The sequence below is a fragment of the Molossus molossus genome, unplaced genomic scaffold (genome assembly GCF_014108415.1).
Source record: "Molossus molossus isolate mMolMol1 unplaced genomic scaffold, mMolMol1.p scaffold_m16_p_10, whole genome shotgun sequence".
Lineage (NCBI taxonomy): Eukaryota > Metazoa > Chordata > Mammalia > Chiroptera > Molossidae > Molossus > Molossus molossus.
Genome location: NW_023425345.1, coordinates 41,980,014 through 41,998,791, shown reverse-complemented (window position 1 = coordinate 41,998,791; position 18,778 = coordinate 41,980,014). Strand labels below are relative to the sequence as shown.

The 18,778-nt window shown below is 36.7% G+C and overlaps 1 protein-coding gene across 1 annotated transcript in view; it reads left to right on the top strand.

Annotated features, from left to right (window-relative positions):
• Positions 1–18,778, top strand: part of CPNE8 (copine 8) — a 191,716-nt gene that overhangs the window by 17,065 nt on the left and 155,873 nt on the right. Inside the window, exons 2-3 of the mRNA XM_036251304.1 lie at positions 8,844–8,884; positions 12,613–12,659. Coding sequence (XP_036107197.1) covers positions 8,844–8,884; positions 12,613–12,659 — 88 coding nt within the window. The remainder of the gene's footprint in view (positions 1–8,843; positions 8,885–12,612; positions 12,660–18,778) is intronic.

The window sequence follows — 18,778 nt, the reverse complement described above, 5'->3', positions numbered from 1 at the left end:
GCCTGAAACACCAGTCAGAAAGAATATATGTATCCCTATGTTCATAGCAGCGTTATTTACAGTAGCTAAGATCTGGAAACAGCCCAAGCACCCATCAGTAGATGAATGGATAAAAAAAAGCTGTAGTACATTTACGCAATGGAATACTATGCAGCTATAAAAAAGAAGGACCTCTTACCCTTTGAGACAGCATGGAGGGACCTGGAGAGTATTATGCTATGTGAAATAAGCTAGTAGAAGAAAGACAAGTATCACATGATCTCACTTATGTGTGGAATCTAATGAACAAAATAAACTGGTGATCAAAATAGGTACAGAGACATGGAAGCATGGAACAGACTGATGAATCTCAGAGGAAAGTGGGGAGGGGGGCAGGAAGAGATTAACCAAAGAATTTATATGCATAACCCATGGACATAGACAGTAGTTCAGTGAAGGCCTGGGGTAGGGGGTGGTGGAAGTGGGGTGGAGGGAGTCAGTGAGTGGAAATAGGGAAGATATCTGTAATACTTTAAAAAATAAAGATAAAATAATATGTCAGTGCTGAGTGCCACTGGGTAGTGGCAGTAGTGCCCTGTTGCTGCAAGGCCTGCCCTGTGTCTTCAACAGCCCTGCTCATTGCTCACGGTGCTGATCTCTGTTCATTTCCAGCCTTTGTGGTTCTGTTCTTGTTTTCTTCTTCCCATAACGTCATTATGTTCTTGCCTCTAGGCTGCATAAAACATCTCTATATTTTCATAATAAATTTTCCTCTTATATGTCACCAGAATATTGTTACATCTGCCTTAAGGTGCTATTCCTGAAAGCAAAGAAAGGTGGAACTTGGTCAGCTTTGTAGAGTATTCGTGCATGACTGTTTTGAGTCCCAGTTGGCAGTTTGGTCTGAGACTTGCTTTCATGGTTTCATAGGATTTGGGAGTGAGGTTATAGTGAAAGAGAGCTGGTAGCCCTCACATGTGTAAGCAATTGAAGACCGCAGATAACTGCCAACATGTATGAATTGAATAGGACAGTTATTAACTGTTGATACCCAGAAAATCATGGACTTTTATATATTCATCATGCCTCCAATCACCTTACTGAATTATCTTACTGATTTTGTTAGTTAATTCTCTTATTTTTTGCTATGTACAACATTAAACCTTCTGCAAGTAATAATTTAAATTTTCTCTTTATAGTGCTCTCATTTTTATTTTATATTTTATTCCCCAGAGCTTCCGAAGTGATGCTGAATGATGACATTATTTGCAGTTCAGTTCATTTTTTTTCTCAATAATATAGTCAATATAATAAACACTAAAATCAAAAATCAAAATTAAAAATCAATAAAAAATTTACAAAAATGCACTGTACTATTTACTATTCTTGTGAATAGAATATTTATTTTTAACCTCTCTGAATTATATTATCTCATCTGGAAAATGGATTCTGATAAAATTGCTACTTTCTAGGATTATGTTGAGGGTTAAATGAAATGAGTTGTCTAAAGTGCTAAGCCCAGAACCTGGCACCTGGCTCAGTAAATAAACAGCAGGTGCAGAATTTGTGATATAGATTCCCATTGGGTAGTGGGGCACAGAGGAGGGATAATCACTTCTACCTGCCCAGGGCACAGCAGTGGGGAGAGGGTTACAGACACTCACACGTCCCAGCAGGAATAAGGTTGGTGAGGGAATTTCAGGGAAAGGGAATGCTGTGGGTAAAACTTGAGTACAAAACTATGAGGCGATATTAGTTTATGGGACTGCAAAAAATCTGAAATGTCTACAGCAGAGTCTATATGACATAGAATAGGAATAGAGGTGCAGCTAGAGATAAAGCCGGTGTAAGAATGTGACAAGTATTTTGTGCTATATTAAGGAGCTTGGAGTTTCTGAAGGTAATGGGAGCCGTTTGGTCAGATCTTACTGTAGAGAACTTTTCTCTTGGAGGCATCTTGGTGAATGAACTGGGAGACAGGAGGCAGGGAGACCAGTTAAGAGCTCTAAGGTCTGGGGAGTAGCTGGGACTTGGAATCAGAAGCCAAAGTGGGGGATGCATTAGGGGAGAGGGAGAAAAAAAAGGGAGATGACTCTGGGGTCTCCCTCAGAAGACAGATGGATTGGGCATTGTTGCTGTATTTGTTTCCTGTGGTTGTACCAAATCATCACGAATTTGTTGGTTAACAACAGCAGAACTTTATTCTCTCTCAAAGCCAGGGGCCAGAAATCTGAAATCAGTATCGCGTGGCGGAAGCCAAGGTGTTGGTAGGGCTGCTCTCCCTCTGGAAGCTCTAGGGGAGAACCCATCTATTCCTTGCCTTTTGCAGCTTCTGGTGGCTGCTAGTATTCCCTGGCTGTGGCCAAATCACTTCGGTCTTCAAGGGTAGAGTCTAGAAATCTCATTCTGTTCTGTTCACGTTGTCTTCTCTGTTTGTGTCAAATCTCCCTGTCTTCTTCTAATAAGGACATAGATGACTGTGTTTAGGGCCCAGTCAGATAATACAGAATAATCTCATTTCTTATCTCAGGATCCCTTATTTAATCACATCATCTGTAAAGACCTGTTTTTCACCTCCCCCAATAATGTCATATTTATAGGTTCCAGAGATTAAGACCTGATATGTTTGGGGTGTGGGGCATAATTCTGCCCTTCACAGGTACCATTTCACTGAGATAGGAAGTGGAGGACCTACCACATGGAGGAAAAGACAGTGAGGTTTTCTTTTTAATGTTTTTATTGATTTTTAGAGAGGAAGGAAGGGAGAGGGAGAGATAGAAACATCAATGAGAGAGAAACATTGCATCGGCTGCCTCCTGCATGCCCCACACTGGGAATTGGGCCCACAACCTGGGCATGTGCCCTGACCGGGCATCAAACCAGCGAGCGACCTTTCAGTGCATGGGTCAATGCTCAACCTCTGAGCTACACTGACCGGGCTATTTTAGGTTTTTAAGAAGACCCTTATTTTGTTCTCAGTCTCTCTCTCTTTTATTTAACTTCACCTGAAGATATATTTTTTAAATTGATTTTAGAGAGAGAGGAAGGGACAAAGAGAGAGAGTAATACATTGATGTGAGAGAGAAACATCAGTTGGTTGCCTCCCATATACACACCACCTAAGAATTGAGCCTACAACCTAGGTATATGCTCTGACTGGGAATCGAACCTGCAACCTTTTTGGTGTAGGAGATAATGCTTCAACCAACTGAGCCATCCAGCCAGGGCTCAGTCTCTTTTTATCCTGCCCAGTTTTATTATCATAAATGTTATGTTTCTCTTTTTCGGCTAAAATCAGGGGCTGGTTCGGTAGCTTTCTTTTAACCTAACGATGGTTCAGATGGGTGGGTTCTTCTATGTACCTTAGCCCAGGCAAGCCAGAGCCCTCACAGCTCCGATTTTGAACAATACCTGGGTTTCTTTTGAAGTAATTTTCAAGAATGTCAATCATAGGTGAATGCCTCAGGAGAATCACAAAAGTTTTCGTCTTTAATTATCTTCCCTTCACATTTCTTTTGGAATCTAAACCAAATTCTATCCATGCAAAGGTTGAAACTTATTTTTGTCACTGACCTTTTTAGCTCAATAGTACTAATTAATAAAATACTTTAAAGAACCCATTTCAGCAAAAACTGAGAATATTTTAAAGTTTATTTTATGCTCAGTTTTCATGGAGTAATACTCATTGTGTATGGCGAAGTTCTATTTGTATGCTCAGGCTATGAGAGGAAGCTGTTGAGCTGAATTTTTAGTTTATTTGCACAACTTCAAATCTGAAAGTCTATTCTTATTTTCTTGAAAGCCAGATAATCTTGTAAAGTACTTTCCAATGACCCCATCCTTCAGAATTACTTGGTATCTCAGATTCTAGCTGACATCGACTTTTCAGTAAGCTTCAGTTTCAAAACAGTTCCTTTTTGTTTTTTTTTTCATCTCTGAAGCTTTACTTTTTGCTTGTACACAATCTGCTTCCTTTTGCCACAGAAATGGTAGTTTTGAGAAGAATATTTTTTCCTTAAATTTGCATGCTAAATTTCCAGAGATAATGTTTATTTAATGAATAAAAATAAAGAGTGAATACATGAATCAGAGGGGCTTAAGTTTTGCATTCAAATCACTTCCAGATTTGATCAATTTCTTTTCACTTGGTTAAAAAAAAGTTTTGATTTCATCGTCTTTATTTTAAAATACCCTGAAAATCATTTTGTGTGTATGTGTATTTAAAAATATATACACACACACATAGACCCCGCCCAAGAACTTCCAAATTCCAATCCGTAAACAATATAATGCCCATAGTAAGATCCGGGGCATGGTGGCCCAGTGACATGGGCTTGTTTCCGTTCCCAGGAAAGCAGTCACGCGCAGGTATTTTCAGTTAATGGATTACTTATTAGGGCAACGGCCCTAAATGCCACCTTCCTCTTTTATGCTGCTTTTCATAATAAAACACATCACCATATTTAACAACGTGCAAAAAGCGGATGCTTTAGCTTGGATACCAAAACTGTTCATTCAGGAAGTGCTTGTTGAACCCTTCTCATGTGCAAGCCAGGGCTAGGTTCCACGGTTGCCAGGGGATACTTGGTAAACACCTTGCAGCCAGTCAGTAGTCCTGAGACTACACTGAATAACATGTAAATAAATGGCCCCTAATAATTTCCTAAATTTTGATTTAACCCAGAATCATTTTGCTTATAGATACAGAATAATTTTCAGGGAAGATTATATCTGCAGAGGTATGGTTCTCTGGCCACATGTGGAAAATTTATCCTGGGCAATGTTTGTAAAATGATAACGCCTATTTTGACTCTGTTTATAGGCTGTGGTTTTGTTCCTGTGGAATATAAATAGAACAATTTTTGCTGGTCTTGATTTATAAGCTATGCCATTTTTCTTATTAAAAATTAAATAGAACTATTCCACCCAGGTACAGTGGTAGCCTCTTTACATGGCTAAGCTCTGCTGGCCACAAGTAGCAGTGCTTTCTGGAACTCACGTCATATCTTCAGTTTGGAAAATTATTCCCTAAAACAAGTGTATTGTAGGTTTTGTTCAATTAACACTTCAAAGGTCACAAGTAATAGGATTGCCTTTAATCTGAAACTATTAAGTGTAAGATTTATAATATATACCAAATATATTTTCCAAATTTCATCTGTGTGAGGTTAATAATATTTGCTTTCCATTTAAAGCATTTTTTTAAACTTTAATATTAATCACATTATAAAGTACAGTGTTTATTAGGTGATTTCATTTACTAAGTGGGAAAGAGCATCAGGCCTGTAACTTGAGTTTAATTCACTTACAAATCACGTTTACCTTAATAGGCCATGTTATTATGCTCACTTTACATAATAATTAGAAGTTTTAATTTTCCACTAATAAAGCCTCATTATATATAAATATAAGAGAAAAGGATACTTGAGCTAGATACCCGTTTAGATTATTTTAATTATATCGACATACCTATACATTGTTTTACTCTAGTATATTTTTAAAAAATTGTTGGAATAAGTGTTAATCATTGTACCTATTGTTTTTAGGTTATTTTTCCTTCTTCCCATAATAAACTGTTATTTTATATGCCATCCAATGTTGCTGTTTAGTTATTTCTGGGAGTTTGTCTTCCTAGTAAAATTCATGTTTCTTGAAATAAGGGACCATGTCTTTAATATTCAGTGCATCTTTGGAAGTGCTTAGTTAGCTCTTATGCCTAGATTATCTGCTTGAAAAATACTTTCAGAATTGCACTGAAGTTTAAAGAGAATGGCTGTCTTCCAAGTAGAGGAAGACAAACCTGAGATGTCATTTTAACTGGCTGCTCACTGTGGATCTTGAAATGCCGACTCAGAATAAAAACTAAAATCGTCAAGAAAACTGTAATATTCACTGTTGCCCACTTAGCACAGTTCTGTGCTAATAACTATATGGGAAACTATTTTAAAATCGAAAGGTGACTTGAGCATAAAATCAGAGCAGGCAGGGTTATCGGATGAGCTGACTATTGTCATCAAGGGAAGATAGCTTGACGCACAGTCTCTGTTATGAGACTAATATCTCTGAGGATTGATAGTAAAGGTGGGGTGTCAGGGAAGCCTTTCTACTAGATGGTCCTAGAAAGATGTTACTGAATTCCTTCATATCTACTCCCATTTTAGTCTTCATACAAAATACGCCTTTTCCATTAACCCAGTATTTCTTTATGTAGGCTAGAGTTTAATTGATGGGGCCTTACCTTTATAGTTATGTTATTTTAATTGTACTCTTTTAAATCCACCGTCCAGAAATTTTAATTGGAATTTGAGTATGAGGGGTTACTAGAACAACTCAAGCAATTCACAGATCATAATTTTGATTACGTTATTTCTTCAGGTAAATTTTCTAACTCACACGCCGTATTTTTCCATAATTGCTTTTCAGGGATTTGTTCTTTTCTTTGTGTTGGCTGCACCTAGATTTAGATTAGAAAGACACATTCAGGAATTTTCACCTATTGAAGCTTGACATGATGTTATAAAATTATAGGCATAAAGTTATAGGCATCTTAGCACAAGCAAATGATACCCCAGTTGGGGGAAGGAGTAGCCTTCTTAATGAGAGCTGATGCGTGTGGCCATGTGCGCTATATTTTAAGTGCTTCAGGAAAACAAAAATATTTTTCTATCAAATGCAATTATATTTGGCCTCCCACTCTAGTTCTTTCTGTTCATTCTGTAGGCACCATCTCTCTTCATATCAGTCCGTGAATGAGAATTTATTTTAGTTTATACTCTAGTGGCTTAACCGATAGTTATATTTTTGAGGCCTTCAACATTTCCATCATTCACAGGAGAATAAGTTGTTTCTTCTGGACTTCTCCAGACTATGTGGCATTTTGTAAAGAATGGGGAACTCAAATTCAGAAGTAGTTGGCCGCACTGGATTATTCTGTACGGGGTTGTGTGCTCTTATTCGTTTACTCTGTATCTCTGAGCCTCAGCTTACTTTCTCATACAACGGCCTTTGCAATGAGATAGTAACACCGGTCTCATTTTACTTAGTGTGCATGCGCTTTGTTTTTAACAGGATTTGGGAAGGTAAGTATCTTGCATTCCTTTCATAAATCCAAACTGGATGATATATTTTTGATAACTACTGACATTTTGTCATATATATATCATTTAAGAATACTTGCCTTTATCAAACTTTAAAATCATATATGTTTGGGTAAGTAGTTTTTGGCAACTAAATCTAGTCAGAGATGTTCTATTCAATTGCAATCATATGACCAAAGTGTAGATACAATTTATCATCAGACAGCAATGGGAAATTTAAATTGTAAATTTCAGGGACTACATTATGGAGAGTTTATGGAGTTTTATTTTTCGTCATGTAAAAGATTTTTTTTCTACTGTCATCTCTCCTTGATATTTATGAACTGAAAGAAAGTTGAATGACATATTTTTTTTTTAGGACACTTAATTAGCAAAAGTTGGAAACACAGGAAGGGCTGGAAAATTTCTCCACTGGTGAATGACTACTTTTTGTAAATATATATCACAGTAGTTTCTCAAATGGAAATGTTTTAATTTACTGTTTACCAACCACTGCTGGAGTCATGGTGTCTGCTGAGGAAACAGAAAGATTATTTTAATTTGATTTCTGACTAGAGGTCTTTTAATCTGATTTAATTCCAAATATAAATATGGCTGATTTTCTCCCATTCCTTCTAGGAATAGAAACAACTAAGAAAGGATATCAGATTGATATGAACAGAGAAGGCCTTTCAAATACGAAGGGCAGACAGATAAATGCACACAAGTAATAGTCCTTGTGGAGGAATAAAACAGCTTAAACGTGGGGGATTCCTATAAGTATTAAGTATAGAACTATAATTTAGCTATTATAAATTATTATCAATTAGTGGAGGATGAATATGGAGCACAAATTTAAGTTTTAGAACCTTCAAATCATCATTGTGGACAGCCAAGTTTTTCAGACAAGGTTGTAGCTTCAAATGATCACTTTTTAGACAAATTAGTTTTAGATAGATATTTTTTTTCTAATAATTGACTGTTTCATTAAACAGAGCATAGTGAACTTAACTTTTTATATTGCTCAGGGTTATTGTGAGGGTACAGGAGGACTTCATGACTATCATCGAATTCAGACTTTCACATTTTCTGATTTTCTATTTTTTTTCTGTTGTAGAGGCGGAAATATCTGTAAATAAATAAATAAATACATACATAAATAGGTGCTAATAATGGCCTTGCCAACCTCTTTAATCTTTTCCTCTACTTAGAAGAATTTTCAAGCAAGATCTGTACGTTCACCTTAAATCCCCAAACCATAATAGCGACATCAGACTCATCAGGGTTGATGTCAGGCAAATGTCAGTAGATGCTGCTTCGCTGTTGCCTTGTAATTGTATGGACTAACGTGATCGTGTGCTCTGAATGCCAAACAATTTTGCGTTAGTAATGACTCACAACTCAATTCAGGAAACATTTTTGAGCATTTATATACCTTAATGAAGGGATAAAAAGAAACCTAAAACAGTTAATTCTCTCAAAGGATCTTAATCTCAGAATGTGGAAAGTCTTGTTATTGACTGACTGCAGTGCAGGGCTGAACAAATAAATACCCCTCCCCACCTCACCCCCCACCCCCGAATTCCCAAACTCTGTGATGTTCTTTGAATAAATACGGGCAGGTCTGTGGTGACATTTTATTTGGTTGTGTGTTCGTGTGTGTGTGTGTGTGTGTGTGTGTGTGTGTGTATAGTATATAGTATATACACACATTTATACATATATGTATATAGTTATATAAATATTTTAGCCTTATATTAATGTAACATTTTCTGTTTTATTCAACAGAAATCTTCTTGACAGAGACACATTTTCTAAATCTGATCCAAGTAAGTACCTGTTTACTTGCCTTTTTTCATTATTGATATTACAGAAAGAGAGGAAGGGAGAGGAAGACAGAGATAGAAACACCCATGAGAGAGAACATTGACCGGCCGCCTCGTGCATGCCCCGCACTGGGGATCTGGCCCACAACCTGGGCCTGTGCCCTGGCGATCTCTTGGTGCATGGGTCAACACTCAACCACGGAGCCACATCGGCTGGGCTGTTTATTTGCTTTTGAAAGTCTGTCTGTTTTACTTACTGATTTTGAAAAAATTGTATGAAATTCATAGTTCTTTTTTAAATATTTGTTTTAAAGCCTAGCAAGAAAGAAGGGGAATGGCCTTGAGCCCTGCCTGCTCATCTCTCTGGGCAGTGCTATGCCTAAAGAGGAAGTTGCTTAGCATTTTGAAGATAGGATGAAAGTGCAGATGACTCCAGTGCAGGACAGGTCACCTTTGAAAGCACAACCCTATGGTATGGCCATATGGGAGAAATTATATTAGAAAAACAATCATTTGGGCCATGATTTGAAGTGATTTAGTCACAGATTAATTCTTTTCATTTTTTTTTTTTTTGGTAAATGAAAGCAGTATATAAAGCAGATATAACTAAGTGAAATATATAACATCATCTTGTATGAGCTGAATTTTTTAATTCCTAAATAGAGATTTTGAAAATTAGAGATAATTTGTGAAATAAAAAAGATAGTTTAAATTATTAAACAGCTAAATTAATGTATAAATCAGTTCATGTTTACAAGTCTTGTGGTATTTAGAAGGTGATATCCAACAGCTCTCCAGCTCTACAGATGTGTGAAAAAAATGTGGTTTAATTACAGAGGAAAGGTTTTGTCAGATGTTAGAATTCTTGAGGTAGTCATTGAGAAATGGCATTAAAATTTGTGGGTATTAAAATTTCCTGTGACTCATTTGACAAGTGGGTGGGGCCTGTTTTTTTTTCATTCCTTAATCTTTACCCCAAACCATTCATCTCCCATTTGCAACTTCCCTTTATGGTTGAAAGGATTTCTTACCTATTTACAAATATAGATATACAATGGAGATACTGTGGGTTCAGTTTAGACCACCACAATGAAACAAATATTGCAATGGTCACATGGAGTTTTTGATTTCCCAGTGCATATAAAAGTTATGTTTACACTATACTGTAGTCTATTAAGTGTTCAATAGTATTCTGTTTAAAAAAATACATACCTTAATTAAAAAATATTACTGCTAACCAATGCTAGCCATTGTCTGAGCTTTCCGTGGGTAGTCATCTTTTTGCTGGTGGAGGGTTTTGCCTTGTAGTTGATGGCTGCTGACTGACCAGGGTGGTGGCTGTGGACTCTTTTTATGAACAATTTATCTGTAGCATGCAATGCTATTTGATAGCATTTGCTCATGGTAGAAGTTCTTTCGAAATTGGAGTCAGTCCTTTCAAACCTTGCTGTTGATTTATCAGTACGTTTATGTAATATTCTAAATCCTTTGTTTTCTTTCCTCAGTTTCACTGAATCTTCACTAGGGGTCCATTCCATCTCAAGAAACTACGTTCTTTGCTCATCTATAAAAAGCAACTCTTTATTTGTTAAATTTGTATGATGAGATTACAGCAATTTAGTCACATCTTCAGACTCTACTTCTAATTCTAATCTTCTATTTCCACTACATTTGAAGTTACTCTGCTGAAGTCATAAACTCCTCCAAGTCATCCATGAGGACTGGAGTCAACTTCTAAACTCCTGCTAATGTTGATATTTTGACCTTTTCCCATGAATCACTATTGTTCTCAATGGCATCTAGATAGTGAATCCTTTTCAGAAAGATTTACATTTACTTTGCCCAGATCCAACAGAGGAGTCACTATCTATGGCAGCTATGGCCTTGTGAAATGTTTTTCTTAAATAATAAGATCTGAAAGTTGAAATTACACCTTGATCCATGGACTGCAGAAGGGCAATTGTGTTAGCAGTCATGAAACAATATTAATCTCATTGTTGTATAGCCCCAACAAAGCTCTTGGGTGACCAGGTGTATCGTCGACGAACAGTGATATTTTGAAAGGAATCTTTTTTTTCTGAGCAGTAGGTCTCAACAGTGGGCTTAAAATATTCAGTAACCCATGTTGTAAACAGATGTACTGTCATCCAGGCTTTGTTGTTCCATTTATAGAGCACAGGCAGAGGAGATTTAGCATCATTCTTAAGGGCCCTAGGATTTGGGGAATGGTAAATGACTATTGGCTTCAGCTTAAAATCACCAGCTGCTTTAGCCCCTAATGAGAATCAGCTTGTCCTTTGAAGCATTGAAGCCAGGCATTGCCTTCTCCTCTGTAGCTGTGAAAGTTCTAATGGCATCTTCTTCCAGAAGAAGGCTGTTTTCTACATTGTAAACCTGTTGTTTAGTGTCACTACCTTCATTAATGATCTTAGCTGGTTCTTCTGGATGACTTGCTGTAGCTTCCACATAAGCACTTGAGGCTTCACCTTGCACTGTTACATTATGGATTTGGCTTCTTTCCTTCAACTTCATGACCCAACGTCTGCTAGCTTCAAACATTTCTTCTGCTGCTTCCTCACCTCTCTCAGCCGTCAGAGAACTGAAGAAGCGAGGAAGTGGCTCTGGGTGATGTTGTGGCTGGCTTGATCTTCTGTCCTGACCACTCAGACTTTCTCTGTATCAACAATAAAGCTGTTTTGTTTTCATTTGTATGTGCACTGGAGTAGCACTTATCATTTCCTTCAAGAACGTTTTCTTTTGCATTTACTACTTGGCTACCTGACACAAGAGGCTTAGTTTTCGGCCTGTCTTGGCTCATGACAGACCTTCCTCACTCAGCTTCATCATTGATCACTTAATTTAAAGTGAGAGTCACACAACTCTTTCTTTCACTTGAACACTTAGGGGCCATTGTATGGTTATCAGTTGTTTAACTTCAATATTGTTGTGTCTCAGGGAAGAGGGAGGCCCAAGGAGAGGGAGGAGATGAGGGGATGACCCCCCAGTGGAGCAGTCATTATGCACCCAACATTTGTCACTTAAGTTTGCCATCTTATATTGTCCTCTCTAAACAATTATAATATTATCATCAAAGATCGCTGATCACAGATCACTAAAACCAATATAATAATAATGAAAATATTGAAATATTGAATTACCAAAATGTGACACAGAAATAAGCAAATGCTGTTGGAGAAATGGTACCAATAGACTTGATTAACACAGGGTTGTCACAAACCTTTTATTTGTTAAAAAAAACCCTCAATATCTGCAAAGTACAATAAAATGAGGTATATTGAGGGTGGGGGTTGCAAAAATTAAATACGGTGTATGATTTTCTCTAGGGTGTTCTTCGTACAATGGTTTTGAGCATAGTAGGTATTTAGAAAAAAACTTCTGACTTATGTCTAGTAATATACTGAAATTATTTCAAACTGTTAAACTATAGTTTTAAAATGTATCTATATCTGTAGCATAATGTAGAGAATGAGTAAATTATCATTCTATTTTTTTATGTGTCAAACTCTATATAATTAAATTCTAAAGATTTGATATAGTTTGTTTTTTGTTTCTTTACAAAAAATTTAGTCATTTAATGATTTACTAGAAATTTTCTTCTAAGAGTAGGAATTAATTTTGATGCTCTTTTTGGACAGTTTAAAAATAATTATATACATTCATATCTGGTGTTTATAAATGGTATTCACATATTTTTTTTTTATCTTTTGTAGTTTGTGTCTTATATATTCAAGGAATTGGAAATAAAGAATGGAGAGAGGTAAGAATTGAAAAAACAAAAACAAAAAACAGTGCCCTGGAAGATATGGTATAAGTTAAAATGTGATGAAGATACTTTCCTCTTTCTGGTTATTTTAAGTCTTTTAAACCCAGAGATTGAATTTCTTCTTTATTTTGTGAAAGTAACATTTGTATTTTATTTTTAGTACTCCTCAGTATTTGGCTGATTTATGACTTTCCTGTGGAATATTATAGTCTTGAAACTTGTATTTTCCTCAGTCAAAAGTAAACGTAATGTGTTGCAGTTCTTACATTATTGAAGTCTGTGGACTTAGTCTCCCTTTCAGAGGTCAACTGCTGATTTTCATAAAATACCTCTTTAAAGGATTTTAAGTGTGGTGCGTGATATCAACTATCACTTGCTTTTTGCCAGTTAGTAACTTATTATTTGAAAATAGAGTAGAAACTCAGTTTCCTAATGCAAACGTAAGGAGGCAGAATTTCTATTTTAGTTCATTCATTTTCTGGTGTATATCTAGGTTCAAAGGAAAGCATGAATCCTGGAAGGGTTGGGGAGCATGTTAAAATAAAAGGCCTTTCCCATTTTGTTCCCATAGACACAGACAGTAGACAGGTGAAGGCCTGGTGTGGGGTGGGAGATGGGTGGAGGGGGGCAAAGGGATGGGGGACATCTGTAATGTTCTCAACAATAAAATAAACAAAAACAAAAACCTTTCCATCTGCTTGTAGTTACTAGGTACCCCAGGAATTTAGTGCATTGTTTTAATGAGGTTACCATTTCTGGTGCGATTTCCCTAGTGAGATTTGTGCTATTTGTTGCCACAGATCGCTTTGCAGCCAGCCATTTAACCATTGGGGCTCAATCGTGAGATAGAGGGTAAGAGTAGATCACTGTAATTAATTTCAAAACTGAGAGAATAAACCAATTCCAAAATTGTCTCTACAATACCAGGTAGGTGGGACACTGAGCACCATTTTCTCTCATCCAATGGCGTCTGCTCATTTGTATATACTTCTGTCAAACATAAGCTCACCATGCCTGCTTTTCCCTTGCTCCAAATGTAGCTGACAACATCACCAGCCAAAGATCAGGCTGCAATTTTTCAGCAATCCTTGGTTTTCTTCCTCTACCTTTCTCATTGAATCAGTTATCCAGTGTTATGAATTCTTTTTCATAAAAAAAAGAAAAAAGAAATCCTCAGATAACCCACCTCCTTTATTCAGATCCATGTTATGTTTTGTCTTCTTATGAGTCTAGTCCCTCTCTCTTGTTCCTCTAGTTTTTCCTTTGATTTTTTTTTCCCTGAAAGATAGGCTTTCATTTGTTATTTACTCTACAGTTCCCTTTCTGAAAGGCCTGGGACAATGCAGCGGAACTGCTGACCGACCTAGGTCAGGCTAGGTCCGCTGAGCATTTCCCAGGAGTGTTTAGAAAATAACATTACTTGAGGAACTGAGATAAGACCCATAAGTACAGGAACAGGCATCCAGACCTATGCAAATCCCCAATGATGAGGCTTTCCTGTTGCCTAAGCAATGAGAGATAAATTTCTAACTTAATTTATGAGGTCTTTTGTAATAATAATGACTAATGTTGTCAGCCCTTTAGCTATATAATTTGCATAACCATCCTAAGAGTAAGAGATTATTATAGATATTATAATCCTTATTTTACACATGAGAAAACTGAAGCACAGAAAGTTTAAGTGACTTGACAAAAGTTACCCAAGTCAAAGTAGAGATTTACCCAAACAGAGTAGAGACTTCAACCCAGGCCATCTGGCTCCAGAGCCTCTGCTATTAGACCACCTTGCTTTGCAAAATCCTTGATCCCAACCTTTACATTCTGGTTTTATGAATGGAAAGACATTGTATAAATTTATCTTTGGAGCTTTATATTTCTTTTTTTTAAAGCTTGACACTGAAGGAAGGCAATAGGGGAGGGAGGGCCTACTATTCAGGAAAAATGACATAACTACGGACTGCAGTGTGGTGCCTGCAGGGTGGAGGTGGGTGGGTGGAGGTGGAAGGCAGTATATGGGGGAAAAATGATGGAAAAAACAAATATATATAAATGAAAATAAAAACAGAAAAATGATATTTTACCTGTTAATGTTTTCTCTTTGAAGGAATAAAAAATATTAGTAAGAGGCAATCATGCTCAAAAGAGGTATAAAAACAGAGTAAACATTGAGAAGGTGATGAGAAATAGGACCCAGAATCACAGAGAGCGGGTAGAAGCAGATGGACAATGTGGGGAGATACGAGTTAAGAGGCAGTTTCAATAGACAGAATTTCAAAAGAATTAAAAGTGTTAAGAACTAGAGAATTATCTGGGAGAATAGAAAGGGAATGCCAGATGCAAGAGACACGCATTTTGTAGCTAAAATCTCTTGCATTTAGCAGCTAGTTGACCATGCTGGACAAAGAAAAGAGATGGAAAAATTAAATACCCTGTGTATATTGTTAACTCACCCAAAACCATTTGAGAAAGACAGTTTCCTTATTTTGAGAGCCAGTATGATATAGTGATGAAGGGAGTGTACCTAACCTCTCTGTCTCTGCACCCCCCCCCCCCATAATATGGGAAATAATGATAATGATTCCAGATCATGTGTTTGTTGTGAAGATGAAATGTGAACCCCTGATAATGATTGTTTGGCACACAGTAAGCACTATATGATTAAGAATACAATGGACGTCTAAGAGATCAAAAAACTTTTATAAGCATAACAAAACTAGTAAGTGGCAGGTAAGTAAATTCCTGCATGATAAAATTCCATAAAAATCATTGCACAAGCCCAGCAGTTGATGGGAAAATTACCTACGGGATTTACTTGGCCTCAAACCTAATATGAAGCTGTGGTGTTACACAGCTGCTAAAAAGCTAATGCAATCTGAGGATTCATTGATGGATGTGCAGTGCTTACATCAAGGAAGATAATGCTATTATGTCGAGCTATATGAAATTGTCATTTTTGTAGGTCAAAAGTGGTTGTGTTGGCGATTTCATGGGATTCAATCAAACACTATTGTATTCTGCTTGGGTGGGAGCAAATCTAGAGTGTAATTTTTCAACCATTGAAATGCCAAGTATGTATTAAAGAAGGGCTACCATCCTGAAGAAAGGTATGGAAGCTATACCATATCAGTGAATGAATGTTTAACCTGAAAAATACGAAGACTCTGAGTAGTCATAATAATTGTCCTCAAATGCTTAAAGTATTTTTGTTTAGAAATGGGGGTGTACTTACTTGACGTTGAAACAAACAAAGCAAAACAAAGAATTTGGCCCAGAGGATGGACAAAGAGGCATTATGTAGTCCACTGTGAAAAAGACATTTGTAACATTTCGAGGATCTCACAGTAGAATGTTTTTTTAAGGACTGTGTCCTGGGACTCTAATGGTGGGCCTACTTTTAAACAGGTGTTCGGCTGATTCATCAGGTAAACAGTTGCACTTGATTGGCTCTAATTTCCTCGCAAGTCTGATTTTTATGGTGGTGTAGAGTTCAAAACAAGTTTTTTACTCATCAGTTCATTTAAGTATCTTTTAAGTATTGAACATTATTTTACAAGATAATAGCAAAAACCAGTATAATAATGTAGGGGAGAAAGAAACTTCCCTCTGTCCTTCTGTGTTCTTTCGGTTGGTCTAAGAATCAAATAGACATGAGGCACATTAACAAAAGAAAATGTCCAAATTAAATTACATATGTACTTATGGGAACCCCACATGCATGAGAGAGTTAGAGACCCTACATACATGACAGGTTCAGAGACACAAAGGGAAAATGAGGTATGTATGATAACTGAGCTGAGGATGAGGTAACACACCTTGGGGCTACAGAGGGGAGGAGAAAGTCATTGCAGGATAATATGAAGCACACATGTTCAATTATTAGAAGTTTGCCCTGCCCTACAGATAGGCCATAAAAAGTTATTTCTGCTGATAATTCTTATTATGGGCAGGGGCCCTTATTTAAATTCTTTAGGGAGAGGCAAATGTTTCTCATGAGCCCAGGCAGTGTGGCTCAGTGGACTGAGCATCGACCCATGGACTGAGAGGTCTCAGTTCGATTCCAGGTTGGGGCACATGCTTGGGTTTTGGGCTCAATCCCTGGTGGGGGGCGTGCCAGGAGGCAGCCAATCAGTGTTTCTCACATTGATGTTTCTATGTTTCCCTTCTTCTCTCTCTAAAAATCAATAAAAACCTATTTTTAAAGAAGAATTAAAAAAAATAAAGTTTCTCATGAGCCCTCAGGGTCTTGATTGCCTTCAGCTAAAAATAATAAACATGCCAAAGTTTATTATTCACTTGATAATCATTCTCAGGATATTTGGAATCAAACAAGTAAAATGACATTATAGATGCTTGATTAATAATTTTAAATATATCCATTCATTTGTCAATTTAGCCTATATTTATTGGGTGGCTATCATGTAGCTTTAGTGGTGGGTAAAATGTTAAAATAGACATCCTCAAGGAGCATGCAATGTAGTTGGAGAATTTTACCAGGAACTTCAGTATGTTTCTACAATCAAGTTACTGATTTAGGTGTCAACACTGTGTCGATAATATAGTGGTTGGATTTGGATTTGAATTTAGATGTATTCTGAAAAAGCAAGTAGTAACTAGCCACATCATTAAAAAAAATTTTTTTTTAAATTTTAGATAAAGAAGAAGGGAGAGGGAGAGAGAGAGAGAAACATTGATGAGAGAGAACACCAATTGGCCGCTTCCTACATGCCCTCCACTGGGTATTGGGCCCACAACCGGGGCATGTGTCCTGACTGGGAATCTTGGTGCATGGGTCAACACTCAACCAGTGAGCCACACCGGCTGGGCACTAGCCACATCATTTTATGTTCTGGGTTGAATTATTTTTAGATAGTAAGGAAGAATAAAATATCAATAGGAGTCTAACATATTGTTGAAACAATGCTCCAAATAAAGTGATAGAAAAATTATTTAAATTTATTCTATAGCTGAAATCTGCAATTTTAAAATTATGTCTAACAATATTAGAAATACCTGCATATCTTCAGTAAATTCTATCTAATGATTGTGAATTATCAAAAGCTCTCAAAGTAATGGATCTTTTGAAACTAAAATTATATTTTAGTACATAATAATTTTGGAGCTCGAAATGATACTTAAGTGCCATGAATTATGAAAATATGAAAACCTCCTAGTGGCAAGTGGAAATAGGAAAGTAACATCCCTAAGGATGCATACTTGACTTTGAGAGGTTTTGAAAATGTTGCAATTAACTCCTTTGAGTTAAATTTTAGTTATCCATTGGTAATCTATTTTGTGAATTACTTTTAAACATTTAAAATTATTGAGTTGCTTCCAGATTTCCCAAGTTAGTATGTGATGAAAGCGAGCAAGCTGAAGTTGTTTGCAACCCACAGCGATTGTACTTTGGAGGCAAAGCTAATGCCACATGCTGATTATTATAGTTTGACACGGTCTCTGCTTCTGTACCATTCCACTGACATTGAGCTATTTTAACATTTAATCATCTCCATGCTGAATAATATATGTATAATATATAAACACACACACATATTCAGAAAGGATGAGAACATTCTTCATAGCTCAGCTTCATTGTTACTTTACCTACTAGTCTTTTGTAACCTTCACAACTTGAATTTCCTCCTCGCGCCTTTGAAATTCCATATCTTCTGTGTCTTTCTTCTGGTCCTTGTCACCTTCTACTTTATATCATTCAACAAATATCAAGGATTCTTTTTAGCGAACTTATTTTATTATATGTCTTAGCTTCACTTCTTAACTCAGTGCTCCTTAAAGGTCAAGCTTCTGCTAGAGCATTTAGGATAGGGCTTTATTCTTAGCAGGTGCTCAGTTAATATTTGTTGAAAGGATACATTTGAGGTTACCCTCAAACATGGGCACACACTTCTCCTGGTTACAGAATTTATGAGCTGGAAGAATCCCTTCAGATCATTTTGGTCCAAAGGTCACATTTTTCATGTGAGGACATTTATGTGATATGCTAATTAGTTCTGAGAAAGTAATGCTTGTTGTGCTGCTTTTTATCTTGTCTTGAACGACATATTTTGGGGTGTGAATTATAGCATCTGTTGAAAACATGCTGTTTACCTCCTAGA